General features: G+C 42.6%; 1 protein-coding gene across 5 annotated transcripts in view; it reads right to left on the reverse strand.

Moving 5' to 3' along the window:
- LOC147452278 (transcription initiation factor TFIID subunit 13-like) overlaps window positions 1-15,456 on the reverse strand; it is a 187,258-nt gene that overhangs the window by 86,284 nt on the left and 85,518 nt on the right. For 3 of the 5 annotated variants that reach the window (XM_086518031.1, XM_086518032.1, XM_086518030.1), the window contains 3 exons: window positions 5,627-5,686; window positions 5,438-5,512; window positions 1,387-1,766 (listed from right to left, as the gene is read on the reverse strand). In XM_086518031.1, the coding sequence (XP_086374157.1) occupies window positions 1,659-1,766; window positions 5,438-5,512; window positions 5,627-5,686 (243 nt within the window). In that variant the 3' untranslated portion in view covers window positions 1,387-1,658. Of the gene's footprint in view, window positions 1-1,386; window positions 1,767-5,437; window positions 5,513-5,626; window positions 5,687-15,456 lie in introns of those variants that run through there. The other 2 variants (XM_086518035.1, XM_086518033.1) reach the window with 2 other exon arrangements.

The following is a 15,456-nucleotide window of genomic DNA, read 5'->3' on the forward strand; positions in this document are numbered from 1 at the left end:
GGGCAAAGGTTAAGCATTCGCAAAACAAATCTTGAGTATACAAGAATAGAGATACAAACCCTGCTTACTGTAATCAATGTATTATATGCTAAAGGCACGTGATTTCAAAGCACTAACAACCAAATTTCTGAATGAAAAAATCATGATGTATTGAATGTTTAATAAACATGGGTGTACTTGGAATCTATACATTCATAATGGGAGCATTGCTAACTACGCTCAATGATATGGTCACGTGCTTGAGTCCTAGTTGCCAAAGGTGGATGTCTTGAGAAAGGCAGGTTATCCAATGATCATTTTCTTCTCCACCTAATCTTAGCATCCGAAGGTTAGTTTTTATTGATTGCTGGCCTCGACCAATTGGCACTGCCTTTTTAACAAGGATCGTTGACAACACCCTGTGGAAAATTAAGAGGTGCTTCTACCTCGTCTTCCCATTTCTTACGAAGTTGTTGATGTGCTCACTTGTCAACAAAGATGATTGATCCCATGCTCAACACTCTCTGGCAAAATAAAGAGGAAGCTTGCCTCAACTTCCCTTCTTGTGTGGAGCTATTGCTTTAATGGAGAGATGCCTTTTTTTTTTAGGGTTATGATTGGGTAAAGTGGAACTCCATCATTTCAAGTTATGTGGGCTAACCAAATAGTTAATAAAGCTTCTTGGAAAATTTCCACATGCAATACATCAAACATGAATCCTTAATTTTGTATTCCCATAGTTGTAATAATCAAAATGCCCACATTTGAAGCATCATGAACCACTAAACCAATAAGGCTTTCACACAATCTTGAGCTTTGATGCCTAATAGATGTATTGCTTTGATGGTTTTGCACCATATAAACCCTAGACATGGAACTTCTTATATCAATTGCCTGATCCAATGATGCTTTGCATAAGCATACAAGACAAAGTATACTGCTTGTTTTTCTTTCCACGATGGTTGTCGGCCTCGCCCTTTAAAGAGGCTTGGCTCTCTGTGACCTATGTGAATAATTAATTTGTTTTTGCTACTGCACACCAATAATTGCATGTGCACCTCACCAATTTCATACCCCCCCTTCTAGGAAATATTACCTAGCTTGCACAAAAAATTTAAGGTCTTCAAAACATCGGAAGGACGTCTTGAACATAGTCATGTCACTTTGTACACGGGTTCAAAATCAGAATAATGATTCCATTTTGGTTTGATGCTTGAGTTATGGTTTGGTATCGAAGATCAAAGTTGACAAGTTTTTCTTGGAATTTATGTTAAGTATAATGCTGGGGGGGATTTTGATCCTTTGTTGTAAAATTGAAACTAACATGTACCTAGGGCGGTGCCTTTAACGTACAATTGGGCTTGTTGTCCAGCAAAAAATTGAACATTCAGTGTAACTCTTCTCGACTAAATTGATAAAGACTAGCAAAATTTGAAGTCCACAAGTTTCACATTTTAGAGTGTGTCACAGAGTGATCTTTGGAACTTACAAAAAGATATAGAGAGTCTTGCAAAAAAACACTTGCAAAGTTCCAACTTTGTCCATTTTTTCGTTAGTTTAGCATAATCATTGGGCCAAGACTTATATGGCCTCAAGATGCTCAAAAGGGAGAGAGACGAGCATTCATTGATGGGCTCTCATGCTTCCTTCCCCGAGGAAACAAATTTAGAGCAAGACAATTAGTCCAGAGCTAACTTCTCTTCATCAATTACAAACGCTTTCCGAGCTATCTTCAGCACTTCATCTAGTCGTAATAGCTGTTCTGCCCGTGCAAGTTTAGGTCCATCCTGCACTCATAAATCTCTCTCTCTCTCTCTCTCTCTCTCTCTCTCTCTCAAACACACTTTTTTGTAAATCAATTTGATTTATCTATATGTGGGAAACCTCAAAGAGAGGAAAACCCACCAAAAGGATGGAAGTACAAGAGAAGGAACACGAAAGTGTTTGGCTGTACAAAACAGCTAAAAACAGCTGATGTATCTCTGCAGTGATATCACCAACTTCCAAGACGAACCGTAAAGACTGCCTAAGAGAAAGTTTGAAGAAAGGCAGGGGATCTGCATGAATGCGATGGAACATATAGTCATTACCCTGTCGCCACAGGCTCTAGTAGGCCCAAAACCTGACCCACATAAAGAAGACTGCAAAGCACTGCAACGCCGGTGAGAAGATACCAAAAGCCCAAAACCGGCATTCTCTCTCTCTCACACACACACACACACACACATCCACACAAACAAATACATTCATACATTCAATACACACTCACTCATGCACGCATTGATTTGCTAGGATAGCAATTCATAATCATTCTCTCCATTTTGGCAAAGCTTCAACTTCGACCCACCTCTTGGAGGGAGAAATATGGAAACTCTGCAACAGTCTTGGTACATCATATTGAGTATTTGATACTAAGTGCTCTCATAGTCTAGAATCCAGTCTCTGACTAGCCTATTGATCATTGAAATACTTGCCTATAATCACCCTCTTCGATCTGTATAGAAACACTGTCATTATTTCCAAAATACGGCTAGAGCCGGCGGAGAGAAAATTCAAAAAAAGCTTCCCGCCTTCCAGGGAGTAGAAAAACTTTCCATGCCATGTCATTTATTCCGTGTCCTTTTTTACTCATACCATCCATGGATGCCATCAAACCACTGCAAAAGAAGCATGACATTACTCCATGCTCCATGGGGGAGCTGTTAGCTTGCAACCATGACACCCATGAGAACCGAAGGACAACATTGAAAGCAAGAGCTAGATGCTTCTTCATCTTCCCCTCAATCAATGCAAGGAACCTCCCATGAGAAAATGGAACAGGGGATTCAGACCTTCCCACTGAATAATCTATTATGGTATTTTCGTTTTAGGTTTAGGAATTTCATGGACGATGACTGCGTACTCCTGAGCTGGGAATACTGGACACTTTTATAGCATGGCAGGTTTTTTCAATTGCTCTATCGTCACTTCTTCGATTATCTTATTTAGTATATAGCAATCTTCGATAAAGCAATGGTGAATGATGAATCATTCAATCATGCACTTATTGACAAGGCATCTTTGATAATTTGTTATGGTAAATGATACAGAGCCACAGCTTTTCGTGAGTATCCATTGCTATGACAGATTGGCTTGTAGGAGTTGTGCTACTCAGGGTGCTATTCTTCATTCTATTAGTTTCTCCTATGGAAGGAATACGCCATTCCAACCGCATGGATTCTGAATGGCCTCCAAAGCAGAGTGCCCTATTTTAACCATGTCCCCGAGTAAGTGAATGACATCCAGAACAAAGAGGCTACGGTTAGCCCAGTGTGGTCGATGCAAGTCTAGGCTGAGTAGTGAGCTGCAAGCATGTCACTTGGTTTTTACTAATTATTGAAGGTGAGGTGTCTGTAACCGGCTTGGCACTGACAAGGTGGTAATCTCACAGCAACGCATGAACTGAACTGGAAACTTTAGCACTTCGACTTCAAAACTCAAAGAAGTCGCGAAATGAGGTGGCAGACTTCCAGTCCTAGATGCACTCACCCCAAAGTCTGGCGTCCCTATTGGTACTTCTTTTGTGTTAGATAATCACAGAGTACAACTGTCAAAAGGTCCACTCTGCAATCTGCTACTAATGCTCTCCAAAAGCAACTGCTATCAATAACTTGTGCCCAAATGCTCTCTCACTTGCGTCCAGGTTGATATGTCATCATCCTAAATTTGTGCCACAATTTTGAATGCCACACTAGCATTGGCAGATGGCTAGCCACTTCATCAATTGCGATCTCTCTCTATTCTCTGTCTCTAGTCGACGGGTCAGTTGCCTGTGGGAGAGGAGGAGCTCCGTCTCTCCCATTTCTCTATCTCTCATTTTCTCTCATTTTATCTCTAGTATCTATTATATACTAAGTCTATTGATTCTATCAATTATCTGTGAGTTGAATATCCATATTTTCTATCATTATTGAAGGCTGGAAATTCTGTTTGTGTTGTGCATTACCGTGTAGGCAGTAGACCAGCCGGTTACACATATCATCTCTATATCCATCTGCGTGAGATCCTATAAGATAATCCTGTTGATCTCTAAACGAGTGAGTGTGAGTGTGAGTGCATCCAGGGAGTATTGAAAGGGTGACAATTTGTCCATCGTAAAACCATGCAACGGAAACCACACTGACATCTGAGCATACCAACATCTAAAGTCTCTCCCCATGGCTAGATGTTGAGATGACTCAAGGGCCAACTAGCATAACGACAGAAGCTCCCACTAGCCATGTATGCGAGATACTGATCTAGTAAGTGCCTCAACCACTACCAGTGTAGCTCCCAATTCCGCTCTGACGACCTGATGTAGCACTGCAATATAATCTGATACCTCATCAATATACAAACTAGAAAGTATAGGAGAGAGCAAACATCCCTGCTTCACTCCAACAGTGGAGTAAACTATCTTTGATAACCCATCTGGCGCATTACTCTACTTATCACCGTCTCATATAAGTGCCAAGACACACCATGTAATCTCACTCAGAACACCAAAATCATACAATGCATGCATCAATCTCTCACTAGATACCATATCAAAAGCCCCGAAGAAATCCACAAAGCAGCAATAGATACTGCGAATGTGCTCGACCCTCCTCAATGATAGCTACAGAAGTATAAATCTTGGCCAATGGGTGGCCTATCATGATGGTATGATACTTACTAGGCAGCATAGGATGCCCAACCTACAATATCAGCACAATAGTGTTAGTGCTCCAGCTCTCAGGAGACCCCTTTGCAGATAGCTCAATTAAACACGTGTGCCAACAATTTACGAAGGTGCAATGTATCTTGGACGTGACAGTAATGCTCGGTAGCTAGACCATGGCGATTATGTGATATGCTTGTGTGTAGATATCAATGGCATCACATATCATACTGACAGTGAAGGAGGAGGAAATCTGGGGTCGAGATATTGCTAGCAATGGTAGGGGAGGCACTTACTGTCTGCATGTTTCTGGCTCCACAAATTCAAAGAGGTGGGGTCGCGCACAAAATTAAAACTTGTCATTACTCAATAAAGAAATACCACCAGGCTGCTCTTCTTGAGGGCCACTCTTTTCTGGAGAGGAACTATGTCTCCCTGGTCATCTACAAAGTGCGAGTGTGATTTATTTTGCTCAGTTTCAGTCTTTCTATTCAGTTCCCGTGTACAGAATAAAACAAAAAGAAAAGAATAAAACAAGCCTTCATTAATTATCTCAAAGCACCACCTATGTCTGCCAAAAGCAAGACCACAGGAGGTCAGTACCATAAATGAAGCATAAGACCTCAAACAAACTCCTCGACATGAAGCTAATACAACAAATGTGAAACCCAGAAACTTGACTGACTAGCTGCACTGGCAGCAAGCGCAAAGCAAGAATGCAGTCACATGGAACAGCATTAGATCTTTTAATCAAAACAGCACTGCAATTCATTATTGTACCTTCCGCAAAAGGAACAATAGGTCCTCAGTTGTCAGCTTTCCCCTTCCTGATGCAATGTCTTGTGCTTTGTGCACCTGTCATGACCATATAAATTAACGATTCTTGTTGGCCACAAAGCAACTTTTACCAAACTGCTAGTTGATAAAAATTTATTTCAAGCTTGATACAACAGAGCATTCTCAGCTCACCATCTCCGTGATGTAATCAAGCAAAATGTCTTCAACTAATGACATGGTCTCGGGAATTGGCTGCAGCAAGAAAACACGTTCTTGGGATGTTAAAACAATCTACACTGTTCTGAGCACTTGCAAATCCATGGAGATTATATGGTTGACTTTTTGCAAAGCCCAACTTACAATAGACTTGAAAAAAGTAGCTCTTTGATAATTATAAGGCACTCAATCCCATTTAACCTTGTCGAAAAGCAAATCTCCTTTCTCAAGACATGACCGGTCAATGCACATATCATAAATTTCAAATGACAGCATCCATAGGTGTTACTTGTCTTGCTTCATGTAAGCATAGGGCTCTACAATCCATCCATATCATCCAAAAATTCATTTAGAAGTTGTATTGAAGTGTCTCCGGGGAACCTAAATTTCAAGGCTTGAATACAAGTCAAGTGAAGCAGTTTTCAGACTAAAGACAAATGAATGAATTATGCACATAAAGGATTTTCTGAGTTTCATCTTCCCACATCAAAGTGCTGACCAATCAAATCCTTTTTTCTCTTAAACCCTGTATTGCAAACTACGACCTATGGACCTTGATCACATTCCAATTGATGTTTTGTGATTCGTAACTGATATCATGAACCATCTTTGGTCACATTTTGGATAAGTTTTGTGATTCCTATTGTTGCTGAGCCTCTCAAGCTTGATAGACATAGGTCATGTCACGAGGTTGTGAAAACCACTACTGAGCCTCTCAAGCTTGATAGACGTAGGTCATTGTCACGAGGTTGTGACAACCACTACTAACTTTATTTGTCGGCTTCCTTCCCTTGGTTTTTATTTAATTTTTGGGAACCTCTTGTTGAAATCACAAATGCCCCAACATTGTATGGCTAGTGTGAAACGGCCATTTCACCCGCAAAGTCAAGGCCAGGCAACCACGAGTTGGTTGGGCCGATCGGCACTAAAATCCGACTAGTAAGGAAGTGGCTAGACTTGGTTGAATTCATTTAGGGCCTCGGCAAGACTTTAGAAGTTGGTGGGTACTAGGAAATTAACCAAATGGGCAAACTAGACACATGGCAGTAGGAGAGCAACCTGTAGGCCAACTTAACTTCCAGAAGAGTTCATCCCAAGAGGGGGGGCCCAAAACTGAGAGGGAGGCCGAAATTTACTCAATAAGTCACTACAGTGTGTGTGTGAGTAGTGGGTGCAGATGATCAGTGTGTGTGTGGTGATCACCGCTTTAATGGAAAGCTTGCCTCTCCCTTGTCTCTTGTAGCGCAATGATTTGCTCTCGCGCATCTTTCTCTCCCCTTTGCACATATGATAATGCCCCACTGGTTGGGCTTTTCAGATGACCATATACAATTCTGGGTGTTTTATGCGTGTTTGCCAAGGCAAGAGCCTTCTGTACAGGAACCGGATTAGCTAATTGCTAATCCCCCACAGGTATGCACGATTCCATAGCGAAGAATTGCAAAAACGGAGAGTTTTCTCGCGTGAAAACTCGTCCAATTCAAACGAGAATTGTCCCATTGCATGCAAGAGCTTCTGAGACACGCGTAGACGTGTTTGCTCTGCTCAAAATAATGTGAAACATAGAATTACAACTTACAGTGTTTATTTTTCGCACCTAAACTGCAAGATAACACCAAGGGAACCTTGGGGAAGCCTTGGGTGCTTATAAAGGACAATTTAGAGAGATTTCTCGCGAGAAATCTTGTTTAATTCAAAGGGCAAGTAACCCTACACGTACGGAAACTCAAGGGCTACCCAGAGAAGTGAGCGGCACGCAAATCAGAGCGCAAAACAGAGATTTTACAGCTTGCTGTAATTTTTTGCAGGTTAAGGGATTTGGCCAGTTTTGATTCCTATAGGTCCTAGGAGCTTTAGGGAATCATTGAGCAGGTGTTTTGGTGCAAATTAGAGGCCAAAAAACAGAGACTTTAGCATGCTATAATTTCCCGCTAAGTTTTATATAAGTGCTCTAAAGTGCGTGGGAAATCACTGTTTACTTGGGATTTTATCCGTGCAGACTTCTAATGCCGTTACGTTGCCGAAATTGGGCTAGAGTAGGGAGATTTCAGCCCAATAAAAGTGGGACAGCTTGTAGAAGTTTACAAGTTTTTCTCAAGTGCAATAAGAAAAGAAATACCGAAAGGGGTGCCAACCTTTGGGGCCAACGGGGTGTCATTGTCTACTTGGGAGCGCTTTAGCTACCAAGTCGTGAATTGTTTGAAGTGGTGAATTCCAATTATAGGTTTATTCTTGAAGTTACTTTGTGTCATTAAGTACAGGTAAAGTTGAACAACGTGTAGATCGTGTGAAAGCCAAAGTTTACCGCCCTTTAGTAAGGCTACACACCGGTTTCGATCATATAGCATTTTTGATGCCACAGTTCACTTGCTTCACCTTGTTTGATTATTGGTAATGACTAGATATCATTTAAATTCTTCATGTAATGCATAGTTTTAACTTTCAAGTTAAGAAAGCAAGTGCAAGTCTTTGATCTCAAATTTCAGTTAAGTGTTGTTTTGGACATAGCAGCCAGGTACAAACGGTATAATACCTGTTCTGGATGCTTATTTTGCCAACCCCAGATAAAAACCGTAGTTTTCTTAATACTCAAAACTTTCTTGCATAGCAAGAAAGTTTCTTGCATAGCAACCTAGGCATAAACTAGAAATGATATGTACATTGTGATGTTTATGACATGACACAAACCTCTTTTTCAACTTTCACAAACCAAATCAATGAGATTCAAATTATCAAGCAGCTTCATGCCTTCAACCACATACACCAAGGTTGGTTACCATGAAAGCCCACCTTTTTATTGGTGCGGGCCATTCATAGTGTTTTAGTACAATCTTTCCAAAATACAAAAAAGCACACATTTTTTACGGGTGCTCTGTACTATACACACAAAAAAAATCCAGTCGTGTACGTTGAATATAATACACGTCTTATGTTAAAGTTTTCCACCTTATTGACCGGTCCTCACGGAGCTACTAGTGTCATAGTATCTCTCTAGGAGCTAACCAGAGGGAGTGGGGTGTTTTGTGGCTGTGCCTAGCGGTAGTTTTCCCCGTTTCTACCATTGTTTTGCCTGCCCCGTACAGTTGGCAGTGTCATGAAATTTGTCTCCTAGGTCTAGGGTATATTTTTCCATGAGCCGTATACCACTAGTTTGTACCTGTAGTTGCATAAAAAGTCAACGCTTTTATAACAGGCTGGAAAAGCAAATCCCACACCTAGATGCCACATCAGCAGTCCACGTTTTCCGACGCAAATTCCACCGTGACTCGCATGAATCTTGAGGGGTCATATCGGGTCTTCTCCTATGTCCGGCATCAGGTAATCCCACGTCATCAGTAATCACTGTCATATACCCCCTTAAAAGAAGACTAATCGTTCTCGAGTATGTGGTGATTTTTTTGAAAAAAGGCAAATTAAGTGGAATTTGGAGAAGATTCAGTGGTTGGAGCAAATGATGGGAAAGGGTGGGGTTGAGGTTGCAGGCAAAGAAAGGCATGGAAGAATCCCCGATGGTATGGTTGACAGGTGGTGTCTCTCTCTCTCTCTCTCTCTCTCTCTCTCTCATATATATATATATATATATATATATATATATATATATATATATATATATATATATATATATATATATATATATATATATATATATATATATATATATATATATATGGTCTGCGTGCCTGCGCTCGTTCTCTCTAGGCCAGAAAACCAAGCGAAGGTACTTAAGCAAGCAGCCGACCACTCCTCTTTGGCTTCACTATAAGAAACTGTAGCTGCTGTAGTGCACAGCAGCTTGTCTTCTTTGCAACTGCACACCCAGTTCTTCAATGCTCTCATCAACCGACCCTGTTGATTAGAGCCCTTAGAAGCAGCAACGCCAGTTCCTCCTCCTCGTTCTCAAAAACCCACAACCAAATCCGGTGCCAATCCTCCCCTAGTCATCATCGCTACCTGTGGCTGAGACCTACCTGACAAAAAAAATCAGAATCTGCAGAGCACTCTTACAAAGAAATGCGGAAATGGAGAGCAGCAGCTCAACTCAAACGAAAAACAAAAGAAGCGAAGTTTGAACTACCGGATTTCTTCAAAATTGACAAGGGTTCTTTATGCGAAAGCCTCACACGAGGTGCCCGAGGATGGACCAATTAGCTGACCTCAAGGATGACAATAGTTATGAAACCCTACCTAAATTCGAAAGCGACATTTAGGCGGAGGATTCGAGAGAGCACACTATCGCCAGGTTTTGTTAGAGCAGATAAACTTTTTAGAGTCAAAGATGACTTAATGTAGGCAAAGTTGAGCCTTTTGAAGGGTGACATTGAAAAAGATATGTATTCAAATGCGGAGACTTACAAAAAAGCTATGTATGCAGACATGAGAAAAGAGTTGGACAAAGAGATGCTTGGTAAGTGTGACAAGATGTACACATATGAAGACTATAGTGGGGGCAGAAGTGAATATAAAGGAATGTGTGATCTCAAAAAAGATTAGAGGATGCACTTGTTGCTTTTGAATCCTGGAAATAAAAAATGGAAGAACGCATGAATGAAAAGGATGCATTAATCAACGCACTTAAGGAGAACTCGCAGCTTGTTAAAATACCCCTGCAAAGGAGGGAGAAAATCAACCCTCAATGATAAAGGAGCTCGAAAGCATTAAGGAGCAAGTGAAAACTCTACAGGAAGAGAAAGAGCAAAAGGCATGAACCACCTCTTCATGGGCGGAGCACCTATTCAAAACACAAGAGAAGGTTGATAAAGCTGAAAAGTGGATCGAGGACGTAAAGAAAGGAAAAGATAGGATGCATGAAGCGACACCGACATCCACTATCATCAATATGACAATTGAGGAGGAGCAAAAGAGGAAGACTAGATCCCTTCATGTGTGTGTTAAAGGTCTCAAAGAAACTGGAAAAGTAGAAGAAGAAGTGCAAGAACTCTTGAAGCGCATGGGAATTTCTGAACCCACACACACCAAGTGCTTGGAGAGTGGGAAAGAAGGGAAGTGATGAGAAAGGAAGTCCCAAGGAAAGAGCACTCATTATATGTTTCCCTACGTTGGAAGCTAGGAAGGAATTCCTGAAAAAGAGACCAACACTCCAGCAAACTAGGATATTTTTGGGTGATGACTTCACTCTAACACAAGTAGCACACATGCAAGGGATGATGCTAAAAGACGCACCGCATGACAGTGCAAGACCTATGGGACCAACCTTAAAATGGCAGCATGGAATTGTAATGGATCAATGAAGCTAGATGTAGTCGCATTCGAGGATAGCTTCAAGGGAAGAGACATTATTTTTTACTCGGAGACGCATCATTTTTTACTCGGAGACTCTTGGTAGCACATTACCTAGAGTGATGGGATACCATTGTAGACAGGACGTGAGATCGACACATAGAGGACGTGGGTTAGGAGATGTGGCACTCTTATTTAGGGAGGAGCTTCAAGCTCCTTCAGCCCCTCATTCGTATAGATGAGTAGGCTAGATATAATGGTCAGAGTGAGAGTGGAGACAAGGAGGCCACTCTACATTGCAATATGCTATTTTGCCCCCAACCCATCTCATTATGCATCACCCAAGGAGCAGTCACCCTACATGATATTGGATGAGGACATATGGGAGTTCTCTAAGGATGGAGTTTACTTGTTTTCCTCATAGACATGGGGCTATCACAGTGGATTATGTTTTGGCTCAGTCCAATTTTACACCCTCTATTCAGGACTTTACAGTCGGGTCCAGACCTATCGAGGTAGCAGTATTGGACAGTTCAATTGGCACACATATGTGAGCATACCCGATACACTTTACTTCGGAGTCTGATGTTGTCTACATAGATGGTATATGCAGACGCTTATGCACAGAGGATCCGAGGAGACCTCTAGCGGAGTTCACTAGCCGAGATGGTAAAGAAGGCCATTGACAGGATGAGGACCAAGAGACCATATGATCATAATTGCCTAGTAACAGAACATTTTATACATGCCAGAGATCTGCTTGCAGAGCTTCTAGCAATGATGTTCAACCCTGCCATGTGCAAGGGCCTACCTCATACTTGGAGTCTATCTACTATCGTAATTATCTTCAAGTCAAGGGACCCTATGGAGCCTGGAAACTACCGCACTTTCATGATTGGACACACATTGGCACAGTTGTATGCATCCATCCTTGAGAAGCAGTTGAGTAGATGGGCAGAGAGAGAGGGTGTTCGGGCAACAGGACAGGCGGGTTTCAGGAGAGGTTTCTCTACTCTTAATCATATTCTGACACTCAGAGTCATTATTGAGGAGGGGAGATCACATGGGAGACGACTCTATTGTTGCTTTGTGGATTTCCACAAAGTCTTCAATAGGGTGCCCAGAGCTAGATTGATGCGCAGACTGCAAGAGATGGGGGTACCCACCAAGTTGATTTGGGGGATCATGGCTTGTCAGGTGCAACATAAGTGTTTAAGAATTTAGCTCAGATCCACTACTTGGCACAAAGACAAGGTTACTTTACTTCACTCAAAAAGAGAAGTAAACTAAAGACAACGAATGAGAGAGACACAAAGAGAGAGAAAAGAGAGACAACACCGCATGTTGGGTCCCAACCACCCTCAAGGGCCCCCTTGCTCTGTTTCTAGAGCAAGTACTTGCTTTATTTCTTGCACAATGCTGATACAATGATGCTAAATGTTGAGATGCTAATGCTAATGCCTACTTGATGCTACTGATGTTGGGTACTGCTGAAGTCTTAAAGGTTCTGTGAGACTAAGGACTGGGTGCAGCAGATACTTGGTACTGCGAGTACTTGGTAGTTGGTACTGCTGGTACTTTGGTACTTGGGTGCTAAGGACACGAAGGTCTGGATGATCTCTACGCTGAGCTAGGCAGGAGCCAAGCCAAGACGCAAGGGTGCTAGATGCTGGGGTACTGCATCAACGACGACGATGACGGTGAGGCGCACTTGTGATGTTGTGTTGTTGAGGTACTAATAGGTACTGCTGGAGATGCTTGGTACTGCAACGATGACAATGACGGCGACAAGTCTGTGGGCTGATCTACTATCGCCGGAGAAGAAAATGGGATGAAAACTGAAAATGATGAGGGTACTGAAAAAGGACTGCAATCGTGACGAAGATCGGACTGAATGTTGAAAACGCTGGCCTTGCTAGTGCCAAAATGTTGATCCTGTTGGTGCTTCTAGAGAGGCTCTATCACTTCTCCTCTGCCTTCTACTCGCGCCCAAAGGGCTTCTTTTATAGGTCTTTTAGCCATTTGCCCTACCTACTTTTAATAAATGTCATGTCAAAGTCACTTATAAATGACTTAAGTGACTGTTCATATGCCTATATGCTTGAGTGACTTAACTAAGCAAGTGAGGATATGTTGCCTGATCATGCACGTCCTTCTAGAGGCTCACAAAGTGCCAGGCTAGGTCCTAAGCTAGACTATGACTCACGCTAGACTATAGCAAAAGCTTGTCCACGTAGCGCAAGTGAAGTGTGCACGTGACATCCCCCCTGCTAAAGGTGAGGCAAAACTGCCGAACTTCTATCTTTTGATGCTTCTTGTACTTCTGATGTTGAATGTTGCTGATGCTTGCGGCTGCATAAGCCGATGAAAACTCCTCCAAACTAGTGGATATTGCGGATGTAGGTGTTGTTGCGATGTAAACACTGACCAACCGAGTTACTAGGTAGCCTTACTATTGTCGCAAAATACTAACCTTGATGCTGACTCTGCCTTGCAAGCAAGTACTACCACTCAAATAGTCCTGTCGTGAAAACATTGCGGGTGAAGATGAAAGGAAAGGATGCTCCGAGGTATTTCCAAGGGTGACTTGTCAACAGAAGTGGATGCACGCTACATGCGAATGCGAATGCGAATGCCGAAGCGGGTTAGGGTTCCTTTCTCCAACTCTTTCCATTTCCTCATAGGAGGCAAGTAGATCTTGGTACTCAAGATTTGGGTTTTCGTGTATTCAATGTCGATCTTCGTTCAAAGACATAGCAATGAAGACAGGAGCGCCCCCGCTGCGTGATGGACTAAGGGTGGGAGTGGCTAGTAAGTCCGAGATCGGGACACAAAGATTCTTTCAGGAAAAAAAGTGGGAGAGGTTCTTTAGGTTCTTGGTTCTGCTTGGGTTTCTCTTGAGTTCGCGAAGCCGAAGCATGCACAAATCTTTGATACCAATGTCAGGTGCAACGGAAGTGTTTCAGGATTTAGCTCGGATCTAGTACTCTGCACAAACACAAGGTTACTTTACTTCACTTGAAAAGAGAACTGATCTGAAGACAATGAATGAGAGAGACGCAAAGAAAGAGAAAAGAGAGACGACACCGCATGTCGGGTCCCAACCAACCTCAAGGGCCCCCTTGCTCTGTTGCCAAAGCAAGTACTTGCTTTATTTATTGCACAATGCTGATACAATGATGCTAAATGCTCAGATGCTAATGCTGATGGCTACTTGATGCTACTAATGTTGGGTACTACTGAAGTGTTGATCGATACTGTGAGGCTAAGGACTGGGTACGACGCGTACTTGGTACTGCGGGGTACTTTGGACGGTATTGCTGGGTACTTTGGTACTTGGGTGCTAAGGACGCGGAGGTCCTAATGATCCCTACGCTGAGCTAGGCGGGAGCCAAGCCAAAACGCAAGGGGTGCTAGATGTTGAGGTATTGTGTCGACGATGATGACGACGACGATGAGGGATACTTGTGATGTTGAGGTACTAATGGGTACTGTTGGAGATGCTTGGTACTGCGGCGACGACGAGGCTCTAGGCTGATCTGCTATCGCCAGGGACGACGATGGGCTGAAACTGAAAACGATCAGGGTATCGCGACGAGGACTGCAATCGCGAAGAGGATCGGGCTGAATGCTAACAAAGTTGATAGCTTGCTGGTTCCAAAATGTTGGTCCTGATGGTGCTTCTGGAGAGGCTCTGCCACTGCTCCTCTGCCTTCTATGGGCGCCCAAAGGGCTTCTTTTATAGGTCTTTTAACCATATGCCCTACCTGCTTTTAATAAATGTCATGTCAAAGTCACTTATTAATAAATGACTTGAGTGATTTTTCATATGCCTATATGCTTAAGTGACTTAATTGTGCAAGTGACGGTATGCAACTATGACCTGCCTGATCATGCACGTCCTTCTAGAGGCTCACAAAGTGCCAAGCTAGGTCCTAAGCTAGACTAACTGTAACAGAAGCTTGTCCACGTAGCGCAAGTGAAGTGCGCATGTGACATGGCTCTATACAGATCAGTAGTGGGGCATGTACGCAATCTAGAGGGGATTTTTGATTTGGTTCACTCCATTATCGAGGTGAAACAGGGTTGCCCGCTATCTCCTACATTATTTGGCATGTATGTGGATGAGGTATCTGACCACATTGAGAGGGATGGGGGATAGAGGAGCACAATTGGCAGGGACATGGATCCCACTATTGTTATATGCTGATGATATTGTGTTGATTTCTGACTCCCCGGAGGGGATGCAACGTCACTTAGATGCTTCGTACACATTTGCTATGATAGTGGATTGTCTATTAACCTAGGGAAAACCAAGGTTATGGTGTTTAACACCATAATACAATGGGTCAGGAGGTCAACACCCACTTTTCAAATGGCCAGGAGACGATGGAGTATACAGATGCGTACACCTATCTTGGGCAGTCTTCAGTGGACCGGTGTTTTCATTGAGGAGAGCAACAGAGACTAGACTGACGAGAGCTTATGCAGCCTTGGGAGGATTAGAGAGGATGTGTTTGTAGGTTCAGTTTCAAGAACCTCAAACAAAGCTCTGGCTTTTTGACACT

This window comes from Adiantum capillus-veneris, chromosome 8 (genome assembly GCF_014529385.1).
Source record: "Adiantum capillus-veneris isolate H3 chromosome 8, ASM1452938v2, whole genome shotgun sequence".
Classification (NCBI taxonomy): Eukaryota; Viridiplantae; Streptophyta; class Polypodiopsida; order Polypodiales; family Pteridaceae; genus Adiantum; species Adiantum capillus-veneris.